Source organism: Panthera leo, chromosome A2 (genome assembly GCF_018350215.1).
Source record: "Panthera leo isolate Ple1 chromosome A2, P.leo_Ple1_pat1.1, whole genome shotgun sequence".
NCBI lineage: Eukaryota > Metazoa > Chordata > Mammalia > Carnivora > Felidae > Panthera > Panthera leo.
In genome coordinates, this window is record NC_056680.1 from 138,144,762 (window position 1) to 138,158,617 (window position 13,856).

Consider the following 13,856-nt stretch of genomic DNA (forward strand, 5'->3'; position numbering starts at 1 on the left):
TTTTCAGTCTGAAGGTGTCTTTAGGTCTAAAGTGGGTCTCTTATAAACAGCATATAGATGGATCTTGTCTTCTTTTCCATTCTGTTACCCTATGTCTTTTGATTGGAGCATTGAGTCCATTGATGTTTAGAGTGAGTACTGAAAGATAATGAATTTATTGCCATTATGATGCTTGTAGAGTTGGAGTTTCTGGTGGTGTTTTCTGGTCCTTTCTAATCTTTTGTTGCTTTTGGTATATATATACACATTATTTTTTTTTTTTCATCTTTTCTCCCCTCAGAGAGTACCCCTTAACATTTCTAGCATGTTAGTGGTTTAGTGGTCACCAACTCCTTTAATTTTTGTTTGTCTGGGAAACTTTTTATGTCTCCTTCTATTTTGAAGACAGCTTTGCTGGATAAAGAATTCTTGGCTGCATATTTTTCTGATTCAGCACATTGGATATATCCTGCCACTCCTTTCTGGCCTGGCAAGTTTTTGTGGATAGGTCTGCTGCAAGCCTGATATGTCTTCTCTTGTAGGTTAGCGACTTTTTTTCCCTTGCTGCTTTCATGATTCTCTCCTTGCTTGCGTATTTTGTGAATTTGATTATGATATGCCTTGTTGATGGTCGGTTTTTGTTGAATCTAATGGGGATCCTCTGTGCTTCCTGTATTTTGATGTCTGTGTCTTTCTCCAGGTTAGGAAAGTTTTCCGCTATGATTTGCTCACATAACCCTTCTACCCCCATTTCTCTTCCTTCCTCTTCTGGGACCCCTATGATTCTGATGTTGTTTCCTTTTAATGAGTCACTGATTTCTCTAATTCTTAGACTCTGCTCTTTTGCCTTAATCTCCCTCTTTTTCTGCTTCATTATTCTCCGTAAGTTTGTCCTCTATGTCGCTGATTCTCTGTTCTGCCTCATCCATCCTTGCCGCCACGGCATCCATCCATGATTGCAGCTCAGTGATAGCATTTTTTTTTTCATCCTGACTAGTTTTTACTTCTTTTATCTCCGCAGAAAGGGATTCTAATCTATTTTCGACTGCCTCTAGTATTCTTTTTATCGTGATTCTAAATTCTGGTCCAGACATCTTGCTTGTATCTGTGTTGGTTAAATCCCTGGCTGTTGTTTCTTCATGCTGTTTCTTTGGAGGTGAATTCCTTCATTTTGTCATTTTGAAGGGAGAAAAAGAATTAATGAGGTAGAAAAATTAAAATTTAAAGAATTAAAATTAAAAAAATATTAAAATTTAAAAATTGAAAACACACACACAAAAAAATGAATAAATGATGCTAGATCCTGAGTGTGTTTTGGTCTGGATGTTGAAAGTGGTTTGATAGATTAGAGAAAAAAGGCGGGGGGGGGAAGGAAATCTTTTGAGAATCTGAAAAATTGAATACACTGAAGTAGACTAAAATGAAATGATGGGAGTAAAATACAATTTGAAAAAAATTACGTGAAACTGAAGAATATAGTAGAAAAAAATTTAAAAGCTTTAAATAAAAATTAAAAATAAAAATGAATTTTTTCTCTTTCTGTATTGAAGAAGAAAAGAAAACAAAAAAGAGAAAAAAAAAATCATTTGAAAATTTGAAAAAGTGAATACACTGTAGTAGACTAAAATAAAACGATGGGAATAAAATAGAATTTGGAAAAGTTTACATAGAAGTAAAAAATATAGTAAAAAGAAAAATTAAAGAAAAACATTTTTAATAGAAATTGAAAAGAAAAATGAAGTTTTTCTCCCTCTGTATTCAAGAACAAGAAAAGAAACTAAAAAGAGAAAAAAGAAAAGAAAAAAAAGGAAATCGTTTGAAAATTTGAAAAAATTAACACACTGAAGTAGACTAAAATGAAATGATGCAAGTAAAATTGGATTTGAAAAGTTACACAAAAGTAAAAAATATAGAAATAAAAATTAAAGAAAAATATTTTTAATAAAAATTAAAAATAAAAATGAATTTTTTCTTTCTGTATTCAAGAAAAAGAAAAGAAGTGAAAAAGAGAAAAGAAAGAAAATTGAATAGATGGACCTGCTAACAGATTGAAATAGGACTGAAATTACTTTGTTTTCCCCTAGAAGTCAGACTATGAAGTGCTTTCTAGTCTATAAACTAAGCAGGGGGTGAGACTTGTGTTCTTGAAGAGCGAGGTTGGCCTAGTTGGGCGGGGCTTTGTGTAACGGCTCCATTCTCCACTAGATGGTGCTGCTAGCCTACTGGGGTGTTGTGTTGTGGTGCTCGTAGGTGCATATGTGCATGCGCGGGAGCGGTGAAAATGGCGTCATCCAATATTAAAAAATAAAAAAAAAATAAAAAAAATAAAAAAAAAAATAAATAAAAAAATAAAAAAATAAAAAATAAAAAAAAAATAAAAAATAAAAAATAAAAAAATAAAAATAAATAAATAAATAAATAAATAAATAAATAAAATAAAAAAAAACAAACAAAAAAAATAAATAAATAAAGTGTTAGATCAAATGAAAAAAAAAAAAAAGAAAATGGCGTCATCCAGCTACCCAGTCTCTAGTTTTGGAACTCTGTTCTCCCGGATCATCAATTGCTCACCCGTCCTCTGTCTTCAGCTTTTGTCCACTCCCCGCTTTTTCATTGTCTGTGGCCAAGCACCAGGAAGTACCTCTCTCCTGAGTTTTGTCTTAGATGCGGCTGTTTTCCACAGCCCCTTACTTCTGAAGGACTGACCCTTTCTGCCCTTCTGCAGGGAGGGGGGGTCTCACTGAGCAATGGCCGAATGCCAGCCACACCCAGGAAAGTTCACATTACTGTGCTGCTGCCGAAGCCCAGAGACTGCAGCCAGGTGCCAGCCCGCCCCAGAAAAAGTTTGAGAGATAGTGTAGCAGCAGCATTTCAGGAATTATGGAAAATCACAACACACATCTGACACCAGGCTTCACCCTTAAGGACGTTGTTCCAGCACCAGCGAATGTGACCGTTCTCTGGGGTCTGCTGGGACCAGGTGGCCTCAACAGTCTCTACCAAATGTTCTTCCAGCAGTGGAATTGCTTTTCCCTGTGTGGCCCAAGAACCTCCCGGACCCCACTCCACTCCTGGGGATTTGCCCTTCCCAGCAGAGCATCTCCAGGTATCAAGCTGCAGAGCTGCAGACTCTGTGCTCCCCTTGTTTACAGTCTTAATGGAATTTAAACCCTCTCCTTTCTCCTTTCTCCCTTTTTAGTTTAGTCCCTGTAGCTATTTCCACTTTTCCACTTTCTCTGCAGCTGCCTTTGGGGAGAGGTGCTTTTCCAGTATTCTCCCCCCATCTCCATCCTCTCTCCGCCTGCAAAAGCGGCTCCCTGCCCGCTGCAGCTTCTCTCTCCCCAAGTTCACCTCTCTGTGCCACATACCTGTTGAGTTCTGTGGTTCAGGTTGTGCAGATTGTTGTGTTAATCCTCAGATCAGTTTTCTAGGTGTGCAGGATGGTTTAGTGTTGGTCTGGCTGTATTTCATGGGCGCGAGACACACAAAAAACTTCCATGCTGTTCTGCCATCTTGGTTTCTCAGGCTTGTCATGACACAGTCTTTCTTAAGTGCACATGTTCCAAAGTTAAGGCAGTCCCTGTAGCCCATATCTCCTGCTTATGGGTCTGTGGTGTACCACACAAGGGCTTGGTCTGAGGGAGATGGGGTGGACTCTGGGTGGAGACATGTGGTTTCTGGAAATTTCCCATCGTCATCCTCCTACTTCCCCTTCCTGTCATGTCTATCTAACTACCTCGTCTGACAAAACTACCGCTCTACACTGTGCTATCTCACTAAGAATAGATTAAACAGGTCTCGGGGGCTACTTCTTAGTGACATAAGTCTACTAGAAAGAACAGAGGACATGCATGCATTGAGCTAGATAGTTAGGATGGGTAAATGAGTTAGACACAGATCTTGCTGATAAGCAGATTGCTGCCTGTATGAGTGAGGGCAGGTACACTAAAGGCTAAATGGCTGTTGATAAGTGCTGTTGGAAAGGTCCAAAAGCAAAAATGGGGTCATTCATGGAGACAGATATAATTGGATTGTTTGAGAGTTGCAAGGCCAGATATGCCTCTTAGGAAAGCTCTACTAAATTTTTAAAGGAATTCTCTATTCTGGATAAAAGGTATAATATACACACACATACACACACACACACACACACACAACATATATGTAAAATATACTTTCCACCCTTTGTTGTTACCATTTATTCCCTTAATAGTGACTATTGATAAATAGGTAAATATTGATAAATAGATCTTAATTATCATGTACTAAAATTTATCATTTTTCCCTTTATAATTAACAATTTTTGTGTGCCATTTCAGAAATCTCAGCCTACCTTAAGGTTATAAAGTGAATTTTCTGTTTTCCTCTAAAAGTTTTACTCTCCTGTTCACATTTGGATCCACTAAATCTAGATCTACTAGATCTATTTAGAACTCATGTGCTTAAGATGTGAAGTAGGGAATCATGATTCACTTTTTTCCGTAAGGATATCCAAGTGATACAGCACTCTTTACTGCAAAGGCAGTCCATTCCAACTACATAGTAATTTTTCCTGTCCTAAAGAAAAAACATGACATACATAAAGTGACTATATATGTATGGATCTGAGTTCTCCTTTCTCTTTCACTGTTCCCTTTGTCTGTCTTTGCATGCATATTTCACTATCATGACTTCTATAGTTTTATATAATCGGTTTTCCTACCTGGTAATGAAAGTCGTACAGTAGCTGTTATTGTTCAAGATTGTTTTAACTTTTCATTTCCATTTAAATTTTTAAATCAGCATGTCAGTAAACACATGCTGTATAAAACACATGTGTATAAAAGCCTCTGGGATTTTGATAAGATTATTTGACTCCGTAAATCAATTTGGGGGCAGTCAACACCTGCACAATACTAACTCTTCCAACCCATGAACTTGGTATTTCCCATAATTTTAATTTCCCATAATTTTAATTTTTACCTAATTCTCTCAAGAAAGTTTTATAATTTTTAATATAGATGTTGTTCACATCATTTGTTAGATTTATCTGTATTTGATATTGTGTTGTTATTATGAGTTATATTGTTTTAAATTGCATTTTCTATTGTTTCGTACTGGTACATAGCAATATAATTAATTTTTGTATATGGGTCTTATGTGCAGTGACTTTACTAAATGCATTTACTAATTCTGATAGTTTGTAAATTCAATATCATACATGTACAATCATGCATTTGCAAAATATGACGGTATCATTTCTTCATATCCAATCTTTATGACTTTTTTCTTTATTGCACTGGCCCAGTCCTCCAATTCAGTGTTAATCAGAAGTGGTGATAGCAGGATGTTTTTGTCTCATTCTTTATCTCTAGGGGAAAGCTTTCCCAATCGGTCATCCTTAAATACAATGTTTGTTATAGGCTTTGGAAGATAATCTTCGCTAGAATAAGGTTTTGTTGTTTTTCGCAAACTGGTATTAAGTCTTCTCAAGTGATTTTACTGTATCTGTTAAGATGGTTATATGATTTCTGAATATCTTTCATATGTAAAATAATCTCTCCAGGATCTTACTAGTATAACCTATGTAGTTGTGTATGTAAGGAAATTCAGAATATGTTGGTTTTATCACCATTTTTGAAATATACCTAAAATATTCTTAAAATTTCATTTCTGATTAAATTTGTAACAAACCATATGTCTCTGTTTCATAGAAGCTTTGAACCGCTGAGTTCCAGTGTTGAGATCCCAACTGAGATATATGTTGTTACTTTGTAGGGAAACAGTCTGCATTAGATCCCTTCATATTGCTGAACCTTCTGCCAAACTCAACTGACAAATATTACACTTACAATGGCTCATTGACATCTCCTCCCTGCACAGACACTGTTGACTGGATTATTTTTAAAGATACAGTTAGCATCTCTGAAAGCCAGGTAATCTTGGAAATTCAAACAAATGCAATCATTCAAAGCAATTTAAAAATAATTAGTTTCTAAGCTTTACTACTGAATATCTATTTTAAAGCATTTACAGACGCCTTTGAATCAGATATGTTAAATTATATGTTAAATGATCTTTTCCCCAGTTGGCTGTTTTTTGTGAAGTTCTTACAATGCAACAGTCTGGCTATGTCATGCTGATGGACTACTTACAAAATAATTTTCGAGAACAACAATACAAATTCTCTAGGCAGGTGTTTTCCTCATACACTGGAAAGGAAGAGATTCATGAAACAGGTATGTATTGAAATATAATTTTTCTACTACTTTTACAGATTTTATGTTGTAGGGGGTAATTGTGGAATAATGGAAAATATACAAGACTTAGATATTTAGAAATATTTGATTATTAGTTTGTCACTTTAGATAAGCTGTTTAACTTCTCTGAATCTCAATTACCACATTTATAAAATAGCATTTAAGGGCGCCTGGGTGGCGCAGTCGGTTAAGCGTCCAACTTCAGCCAGGTCACGATCTCGCGGTCTGTGAGTTCGAGCCCCGCGTCAGGCTCTGGGCTGATGGCTCAGAGCCTGGAGCCTGTTTCCGATTCTGTGTCTCCCTCTCTCTCTGCCCCTCCCCCGTTCATGCTCTGTCTCTCTCTGTCCCAAAAATAAATAAAAAACGTTGAAAAAAGAAAAAAAAATTAAAAAAAAAATAGCTGTTCCTCCCCACATGAATAACCCCATTTTGCAGATGAGAAAAACTGAGATTCAATAACGAAAGTGATTTTTTTAAAACGCATGGTAATAGATAGCAAAGCCACATACACACTTCCAAATTCACTTCATGGTGTTTGCCTGTGCTAAGAGCTCTAGGAAATGAATGATTAAGAAGCCGTGGTGTACAGAGCTTGAGGAGATCACTTCTAGTTGGGGTAGTCAAGAGCCTCTGCGAGGGAATGACATTTGAGTGGAGTCTTGGTGCGTGATTTGGGTTTTAAGGTGCTCACGTCTGTGTTGGTAGCTCCAAGGCAAGAGCATAGCATGAAGTAGGGATTGAAAGCAAATGCACTGAATTATTAATGAATACAAAGAGAGTTTTTCCCCCCCGGTTTCCTTCTTTGGGAGAAAAGAAGTTTGTCGACCCAAGCAATGGAGAGGACTCCAGGGGGAAAGTCTCCAGAGTGCCCTTTGTGTCTTTTGAAGTTGACACAACAGGCAGAAGCCTTTGAAAATGTCCAGAGGACATAATCAGATGCATCTACTGACTTTTCCTTTTCAGTTTATACTGATAGTGCACTGGTTAATGAAAGAAATAGGTGACGTGGCCTTTGCTTTGGGGACTTAAAACATTTCCAAGTACATGGCCATCTTTGATTTCAGCTGTACAATGAATTTTTGGCCATCTAAAGTATTAATCTAATCATCTTCTTTTGAAGATTAGTATTAAAAAAGCATGTTATTTAAAAACATTACATGTTTTAATGTACCGTTTGTGAGAATTACTTATCCTTTAACAACAACAACAAAATAGAGCCCAAGACAACAGTGATGAATAGCTACATTTAACGTGACAATGAGTTTCTAGTTAAATTGCCCCCAAAGGAAGAAATCTCATTACATTTCTACCAGCAATACTAAATACTATAACATTCTGTCTGGTAAATAATAGACAATTGATTAGGAAAAAAAAAAAAACTAGATTTAACCATCTCCTTTTAGAAAATATAATGTACCACATAACAAATTAAATAAATATGATTTTTTTTGTTATGTACTTTTGTCAGTTGTATTTTATTAAAACTCTTCAGTCGCTCTCCATTGCTTTTAGAATAAAATCGAAACCATTCATCATTACATGGTAGGTCCCGTTTAGCACTTATGAGTCTTAGCGTTTACTCCCTGCCACTAGCTTCCTTCTCTCATACTGAACTCTTGGACATCCCCTGAAGAAGGAAGGCCACGTTCTCCTAGGTTACAGCCCCTGAAGAAGCAAGACCACATTCTCCTAGGTTACATCCCCTGAAGAAGGAAGGCTACGTTCTCCAAGGTTACATCCCCTGAAGAAAGGAAGGCCACGTTCTCTGAGGTTACATCCCCTGAAGAAACAAGACCACGTTCTCCTAGGTTACATCCCCTGAAGAAGCAAGACCACATTCTCCTAGGTTACATCCCCTGAAGAAGGAAGGCTACGTTCTCCAAGGTTACATCCCCTGAAGAAAGGATGGCCATGTTCTCCTAGGTTACATCCCCTGAAGAAGCAAGACCACATTCTCCTAGGTTACATCCCCCGAAGAAAGGAAGGCCACGTTCTCCTAGGTTACATCCCCTGAAAAAGCAAGACCACATTCTCTGAGGTTACATCCCCTGAAGAAGCAAGACCACGTTCTCCTAGGTTACATCCCCTGAAGAAAGGAAGGCCACGTTCTCCGAGGTTACATTTTACATGCTGTTTCCTTGCCGTGGCATGTTCCTCCCTGCTGTTTCACTTGTTTCTCTCTTCCTCATTCTTCAAGACTCAAGCAGACTTTGCATCCACGGGGGAACCATCCCTGCCTCTATCTCCATCCTCATCAAGTCTGCCTGTGGCCCTGGCATAGGACTGTGCACTCGTGAAGGTGCCATAGTCATAAAGTACAAAATCAATGACGCTCATCTGGAGGTGTGTCATATGCCCAAGTGCTCCTGTGTTGTGCGCATCCAAAGTACACAGTAGTTGCCACAGTATGACCATTGTCTGTTTACTTATTCATCTCCCCCATTGGACTCTGAGCCCGTGAAAGAAGTAACTAAGTCTTTACCTCCATTGCTGGGCTAAAGCAAAGTTCTCATTCACCAAATACCGAATGATGGAAAGAATCCATTTTCATATAATAAAAACAGAGTGGTTGTGCTTGATGGGTGCCTTTTGCCCTGTTTAAGTATAAACCAAATGTAGTTCCAATTCAGTGTCAGATATTGTTCATTTCACAGTTAAGTGATGAAGGCTAAAACAAAGGCTATTTGTTTTGAATAACAAAAACAGTAATAACTACCATGTACTGTGTGGACCAGTGTGTTCAACCAGGCATTGAACCATATGGATTTGATTTCAGCCTCCCAACACCATCATGAAGTTGGCTTTTTTTTTTTCTCATTTTACAGTTTGGGAAGCTGATGTTAAGTGGCTTGCCCAAGTTCACAGGACCATAAAGGGCTGGAGTCAGTATTTGAACATATCTCATTCTAAAGCCTTCCAGTTCTGCTGTGCTTTATAAGGGAACATAATTTCTGCATACATAATTTATGATGAAATTTTATAATAAAAACTGATTCTTAATGACATGAAACTTTTTTAAAAATAGCATTGGGTTGGGGCATCAGGGTAGCTCAAGTGGTCGAGCACCTGACTGTTGATTTTGGCTCAGGTCATGATCCCAGTGTCATGGAATCAAGCCCCACATCAGGCTCAAGCTGGGTGTGGAGCCTGCTTAAGATTCTCTCTCTTCCTTTGTCTCTCTGCCTCTCCCTCTCTCAAATTAAAAATTAAAAATTAATAAAAATTAAAATGTTAAAAAAATAGCATTGGCTTTTTTCAAAAACTGGAGTGATCAAATTCTTAATTTTTCCATCATGAATGTTTTGCATTCGGTAAACACTATCATTTGCCATGTGCATATTCCTGTGATGGTCTTCTTCTTTTTTTAAGTTTACTTATGTATTTAAGGGGGGGGGGGCGAGCAGAGAGAGAGAGAGAGAGAGAGAGAGAGAGAATCCCAAGTAGGGTCCGCTTAGCTTGATCTCATGACTACAAGATCACGACCTAGGCTGATATCAAGAGTCAGATTCTTGATGGACTGAGCCACCCAGGTGCCCTGGTTTTCTTCTTAGTACACACACTATCCCCCTTCAACTTTCTGAATTTGAAAATAAAAATTGAGGATTACATTTATATCCAGGATTTAATCTTTATTAAATTTAATCTGAAGATTTTTTATTTTTTAATAAAAGTTCAATATTACATGAACATTATTAAAAAGGCAGAAAACACAGATAAGCACACATGAAAAAAATAAATTTCCATATAATGTCACAGTCCAGGGATAACCACTATAAGGGCTTTGGTGAATATCTCTCCAGGCTTTTGGCTTAAATTAAATGTATATTATATCTCACAAAAGGGAGACTATACTACATATATGTTTGTTGATTTTATTTTACTCAGTGGTACAAATATATCATTAATGCACCATTCTTAATTTTGTGTAGTATTCCACTGTATACTTATAACAACTTACTAAACCTGTTCCTCAATTTCAGACACTCAGGTTATATTTATATATTTTGGTGCTATAAATATCTAGCATCCTCCTTTTGACCAAGACAGAAGTAAAGGGTGGCATGAAGTTGTCAGTTTTCAGTAAACACATTGTAGAAAAATATATTTTGCACAAAACATTGCAAACAATTGCAAAAATCACATAAGGTCTGTATATCTATGTAAACTCCTTGAGGGTAGAGATCAGGCGTTATTCATTTTTGCATTCATAGCAGGAACTCAATAAATGTTTGTGAATGAATGCATAGTTTACCAGAGCTTCAGTCCTTTAGTTTTGCATTTTTATGTAGAGTTGCCATTTATTAGAGGCATTTCTTTTTGGCATCATGGAATGGACACTGACTCTTCTAAGAATCACAGAATTTAATAGAACCTTGAAGGAGTTAGTAAAAACTGTCTTTTAGATAATGAGGAATATGTGTGAATAACTGTATGAACCCAGCAAAAGTATAATGTAGGTGAAGTTCAACTTTATCCCATGCTTTCCAGACACCAGATGCTTTCTTGCTGCCTTCTTATCCCACTAGCAGTGGGACTCTCCCACTAAGAAGCAGGGGCGTTCTGGAGTACAGTGGGGAAAATCTTGGGCTTTAAAGTCCATAGACTTTTGGTATTAAACCTCAGTGCCAGTACTTATTAGTTATATGAAAATGGTCAAGTTACTTCACCTATAACATGAGTTAGAAGGGCCACCTTGTTGTGAGGTTTAAATGGGCTAATGTTTACAAAGAAATACAGTCTCTTGAACTTAATGTGTCCCAGACTGAAAGCTACTACTATTGTAATGTGTGTGTGTGCACACTCTTGTGTGTATGTGCACATACATATGAGGACAAACTATCACAAGTATGGGGTGCTATTCAAGTTTCCCATGTTTAAGGCTTTTGTTGAGTAAAATCATAAATACACTTCAGATCTCATTTGCTGGCCTTGCAATATATTCAATGCAAAGTTTCTTTAATAATACAGTATAAAATGCTTTTCAAGGTAGGTTTGCATGAAAGGAGTGTCCTTATAGCTTAATATTGCATTTGAGCTATGAGAAATTTTCTGTAATTTCCTGGAAAATGTGATGAATTAAACATCACTAGACTCATCTTCTTGAAGGTCAGTAGTTTTAAATAGCATTCATTAAGGGCATGTGTACGTTAACACTGCACTCCAACTGTATGCAGAAACGTGACCTGAAGATTATTTACTTCTTAGAAGGTTATATATTACAAATCGAACGGTTGATGGAGTTACAGTGTGTCCCTGTAAAAGACTGACTGAATTAAGCAGAATCTGAAAGATTCCTTTTGGCCACTTATCTAAAGTAAGCGATGCAATCATTGAGAAGTACAAATCAGCGGGGGATAATTTCCAATTACTATTTTTAACATTTGTGGGCATGTTTACATTTGTTTTATTAAGATCTGCTGCCCTCTGAGGGGAAATGATGACCTTAATACTGGTTGTCTTCTAAGTCTATAAATCTTCGAGCTCCTCACAACAAAGTCATCAAAATACCTGTCTCAATATGTTTTGAAGTGAGGCTCATTAACTTCAGACAAGAATGTGGTAGATTCATCAGTGTGGATCACAAAGTATTTCTGTCATGGGCCATGTTAAACTGCACCAAACGTCAACTCCGTGGGAAATAACAGTAAAGTCTAGTGACATCTTAGGTAATTGCGACATTTTCTCTGCCACTCCCCAAGAATCACCACTCTGTCTTTTTACCTGCATCCGTGGTTGTACTCGTAATCCATGGAGCTAAGGCTGGTCTCCCTCAGGGCACCTGCCCTTCTTCCAAGCTAAGCACAGAACGGCAAAGACTCCTGTCTCCCTTAGCCATCCGCATCAGCTTTTGTGTTTAGCTGAGAGACTGGTCACAGCCAGAGTTGTCATTTATACTTCTCCTTCTTTGTTTATTTCCCTTTTCTTTTTCCACTTTTTTTTTTCCTTCTAATACTCATTGCTTCACTCTTTGGTACTCACTCTGCAAGTAATGTGCATTCCTCTGTATGAGGTATTTACTCTTCATATAAGTCTATGTAAGTGATGAGAAAATACATGACTTTGTATCAACCAAAATTTTGTGAAACTTTTACAACTCTGAGTGGGAAGAACGTGTAATTTTGAAAAATACAAGCTAACTTGGTCTACATGGCATATTTTTTACAAGTTTATTTTGCATTCTTCTGTCAATGGGGGATAGGACGTAGAAACTCAAAGCACCCATTATGTTTAATAGCTTACTGAAATTAAAGGTTAGAAGTTAGCATAGGAACGAGCTTCCTAAAGGCAGGAACAGCACTGTCTGTAGTTGGATGTCCAGAGTGCCTGGAACCAAGTAGATGAGAATTGAATGTTAAAAATAAGTTTTGGGGGTGCCTGGGTGGTTCAGTCTATTGAGTGTCCGACTTCGGCTCAGGTCATGATCTCTCAGTTCATGAGTTCGAGTCCCACGTCGGGCTCTGTGCTGACAGCTCAGAGCCTGGAGCATGCCCTCGATTCTGTGTCTCCCTCTCTCTGCTCCTCTCCTGCTCACACCCTGTCTCTCTCTGTCTCAAAAATAAGTAAACATTAAAAAAAAATTTTTTTTAAGTTTTTAAGGAAGAACACTTACAGCTTCTTTATGAAGGAAACTACATCCTCATTCTTTATGTATGAGCAACCTTGCATTTGTACTGAAGCACTTACTTGTATTCTGTGTGACTTGACATGGACCCCAGATTTGTCACATGATCTGGCTCATGGCCAAGGGTTTGCAGGAACCAGTTTCTCCTTCTTAGCCAGCATTCCTGAGAGAATCAGTAACTGTGACCCACATCACATTTAGCTTCTGGAAAGGAATCTAGACACACGATTCAGTCCTAAAGAAGAAAATGAGACATCAATCTAGTTCTGAACTCCCCATAATCAAGGAAATTATTTATTGTCATGATTTTATCAATTGGTAGCTTATATCTGATGTCTGAGTATATGTTGATCTGGAGAACCATTCTTGATTTTCAATCCAGATAATGTGCTTTTTGCAGTATATGCTCTTCTAATAAGATAAGTCCATTTCAATAAGAAATATAAGAAAACCTGGAAAATTTAGTGCAAATTAATAACATATTCCATGGTCATACCCTGCTTTTTTTAGAATGCCAAGTAGTGTATATGGAATGAACTACATTGTTATTTTAAAAATCCATTCCTACCTTATAGAAGGTCAGCCCTTTGGCAAGATAATAATATACAGAAGTACAGGTTTTTCCTCTTGAAAACATTTTATTTTATTATTTTTAAATGTATTTATCTTGAGAGAGAGAGAGAGAAAGCAGGAGAGGAGCAGAGAGAGGATAGAGAATCCTTGCTGTTATCGCAGAGCCCGATGCGGGGCTGTGTCACACAGCCCTGGGATCATGACCTGAGCCGAAACCAAGAGTCGGATGTGCAACTGACTGAGCCACCCAGGTGCCACTTGAATACATTTTAAAGTATATCATCTTTACCCCATAAAATCCTGTATTTCAGCATCTAAAAGGTAAAATTTAGTTGCAGCTTTATAATATATTACTAAACTACTGTGATTATCAATAAACAAAAGGAACATTTAAAAAAATAAATTTCTAATTAAAATGTAAGTTTAAACTATTAAGCAAATTA

At 37.3% G+C, this 13,856-nt stretch overlaps 1 protein-coding gene across 4 annotated transcripts in view; it reads left to right on the plus strand.

Annotated features, from left to right (window-relative positions):
• The window catches only part of PTPRZ1 (protein tyrosine phosphatase receptor type Z1), a 184,135-nt gene that overhangs the window by 106,650 nt on the left and 63,629 nt on the right, over positions 1 to 13,856 (plus strand). For all 4 annotated transcript variants that reach the window (XM_042923142.1, XM_042923149.1, XM_042923159.1 and 1 more), the window contains exons 7-8: positions 5,737 to 5,894; positions 6,047 to 6,197. In XM_042923142.1, coding sequence (XP_042779076.1) covers positions 5,737 to 5,894; positions 6,047 to 6,197 — 309 coding nt within the window. The remainder of the gene's footprint in view (positions 1 to 5,736; positions 5,895 to 6,046; positions 6,198 to 13,856) is intronic.